General features: G+C 39.9%; 1 protein-coding gene across 2 annotated transcripts in view; it reads left to right on the top strand.

Annotated features, from left to right (window-relative positions):
- Positions 1 to 2836, top strand: part of LOC107685394 (gastrula zinc finger protein XlCGF8.2DB-like) — a 21024-nt gene extending 18188 nt beyond the window's left edge. Inside the window, exons 3-4 of one of the 2 annotated variants that reach the window (XM_016481968.1) lie at positions 1156 to 1483; positions 1550 to 2836. In XM_016481968.1, coding sequence (XP_016337454.1) covers positions 1156 to 1483; positions 1550 to 2225 — 1004 coding nt within the window. In that variant the 3' untranslated portion in view covers positions 2226 to 2836. Of the gene's footprint in view, positions 1 to 1155 lie in introns of both variants that reach the window. The other variant, XM_016481967.1, reaches the window with a different exon arrangement.
- Positions 2837 to 3055: the final 219 nt, after the last annotated feature.

Genomic DNA, 3055 nt, shown 5'->3' with positions numbered 1-3055 from the left:
CAGGCATTGCATGCTTGGAATGGGCTGCCCCGCCCCGCCCCCGGGAAAAAGTTCAGGCTCAGGATTTTTTTTTGCTTTAACCCATTGACTGAGAAACGCAGGAAAAAGTGGCATGTAAACCTGCGTCTGCGGTCGGGAGGAGCGGAGCAGATAATGTTCGTGTGTGCAAATGGTTAATATAAGATATAATAATATATTAAGATATTAATAAAGAAATATATAAATAGATACAGGGTGACAGTCAGAATTCACTGAATGCTAAACGTCACACTTAGACACTAGGGCTGCACGATATATCGTTTCAGCATCGATATCGCGATGTGCACATCCGCATACTAGCAGTAGCATTTACAAATAACAGCATATCTAGAAGTATGAGACAATAACAAACAAAAAAAAAAACACCATTCTGAAACGTCCTGCAAGAGTTGTGCTTGCACAGGTTCTGCACAATCCTCTTCACTAATATTCTCTGGGTCTCAATCGAGCTCAAATTGATAAGCAATATTGATGACGCCATTGTTTACAATACAACCGGAGCACATGCCACTGAGGTGAGGGGTGTGACATTTCTGGAAGTGCACTAGGTGGTATAGTGAATCACAACACACTGGGTCAGCTAACCAATCTGAGCCCATTGCGTATTTCTGAGGGAGGGGCTTCATAAAACCAGGAAATCATCAGAGTGTTCATGAGAGAAATAACAGTGCGGTGGAGAATAAAGGTAAATTATGTGAAAAAGAATGCGTTTTTTTTTTTTTAAATGAAGCGTGTTAGACTGCACCCCATAAACACAATCAAGCCTAGACAAAAAGCAGTCAACCACCCCTTTAAGTCATAAGTACGAGAAAAAAAGTTGAAACTTATGACACACTAAGTCGAAATTATGAGTTGGAAAAAGTTGAAATTATGAATTTAAAAGTCAAAATTATGACTTAACGACTTTATATTGGTTTGACACGACAAGCTAGTGGTCTAATGAATTGTTAAGTGTAGGCCTATGCGGGATATTCTAAAATGAATGGGCTTAAAACAGTTTGGAGGAACAAGTGCAGATACACCCCTTATTAATAAAGCATACCGTTTACAGACAAGCAGAATATACCCCAGAATATAGCGTGTTTAATGGCTTTTATTTGTCTCTTTTCACCTTAGATCTGATGCCGCTGAAAGAGGAGTATAATTTACTGAATGAAATGGAAGAGAAACATCCGTTTGAGAAGCATCATGATTCTATACCTGGAGAAAAATGTTGCTCACAGCCTGAAAAGAGACCCCGAAAGTTACGGGCTCTGCCTCCGTTAATCTGCTGTCATTGTGGAAAGTATTTCAATCAACATGCAAACCTTACAGTCCATCTGAGAATTCATTCTGGAGAGAAGCCTTTCACCTGCCAAGAGTGTGGAAAGTGTTTTACTCAAAAAGCACACCTTAAAGTCCACATGAGAGTTCACACTGGAGAGAGCTCTTTCACCTGCCAGCAGTGTGGAAAATGTTTTAACAGAAAAACAAACTTTATATTCCACATGACAGCTCATACTAAAGAGAGCTCTTCCACATGCCTGCAGTGTGGAAAAAGATTTAGCAAAAAAGGAAACCTTAAAGATCACATGAGAATTCACACTGGAGAGAAGCCTTACACATGCCCTCAGTGTGGAAAGAGTTTTAGCCGAAAAGGAAATCTTCGAGATCACATGAGAATTCACACTGGAGTGAAGCCTTACACTTGCCAACAGTGTGGAAAAAGTTTCAATCAATCTAGTAACTTTAAAATTCACATGAGAATTCACACTGGAGAGAGCTCTTTTAACTGCCAACAGTGTGGAAAAAGTTTTGATCAACAAGGAAACCTTAGAAACCACATGATAATTCACACTGGAGAGAAGCCATTCGTGTGTAATCAGTGTGGAAGGAGTTTCAACCTAAAAGGAAATCTAAAAGTTCACATGAGAGTTCACAGCGGAGAGAGCCCTTTCACCTGTCAACAGTGTGGAAAAACTTTTACTCGAAAAGGAAGCCTCAAAGTCCATATGAGAGTTCACACTGGAGAGCAGCCTTTTATATGCCTTCAGTGTGGAAAGGGTTTTCCACATAAGAAAAACCTTAAATCCCACATGAGAATTCACACTGGAGAGAAGCCATTCATATGTGATCAATGTGGAAAGAGTTTCAGATATAAATTTACCCTTAATAACCACACGAGAATTCACTCAACAGAAAATTGAATTAAATGTCATAAGTGTGGAAAGGGTTTCAGAGACAGAAATCAGCTTAAGAATCATGAGAAAAATTCACATTAGATAGAGGCTTTTCATGTGCCATCACCGTGGGAAGACTTGCATAAACAAATCAATCCTTGAGGTTCACTTGAGAGTTCACACTAGAATGAAGCCTTTCATCTGGCCTTAGTGTGGTATAAGATTCACACTTAAAGCAAACATTACCATTCACATGAGACCTCACACTGTAGAGAGGCCTTTCACATACCTTCAGTGTGAAAAGGTTTTGCATATCAAACAGACTTGAAATGTCATTTGCTGACTTGTTCTGGAATAAAATTGTACTGTTCCTCATTGAGGCATAAGGCTTATGAAATACAACAGATTCAGAAATTACCTGCATATTCACTCTGATAGAAGACCATATTCATCACACCCACAGATACACCGGAAATGTCGTTGTGAAAATTCTCAAAACAAATATAAACAATTTGATATGAAACTGAATCTGACTTTTCCATTTCTGACAATTCATACATTACATGTCCCATTTGGAAGCTACTAACACTACTACCCCAATTCACAGATGGATTGCCTGAGGGAAGAAACTGTTCCTGTGTCTGGCCGTTCTGGTGCTCAGTGCTCTGTAGCGTCGACCAGATGGCAACAGTTTGTAGAGAGTGTGTGCTGGATGTGAGGGATCCAGAGTGATTTTCCTAGCCCTTTTGCTCACTCTGGATGAGTACAGTTCTTGGAGAGTAGGGAGGGTTGTACCAATGATTCGCTCAGCAGTCTGGACTATCCAAAGTAGTCTTCTGAGGTCAGATTTGGTAGCT

Source organism: Sinocyclocheilus anshuiensis, unplaced genomic scaffold (assembly GCF_001515605.1).
Source record: "Sinocyclocheilus anshuiensis isolate Anshui unplaced genomic scaffold, SAMN03320099.WGS_v1.1 scaffold982, whole genome shotgun sequence".
In the NCBI taxonomy this organism is placed as follows: domain Eukaryota; kingdom Metazoa; phylum Chordata; class Actinopteri; order Cypriniformes; family Cyprinidae; genus Sinocyclocheilus; species Sinocyclocheilus anshuiensis.
Note: the sequence above shows the minus strand (reverse complement) of the source record. Positions and strands in the feature narration are given on the sequence as shown.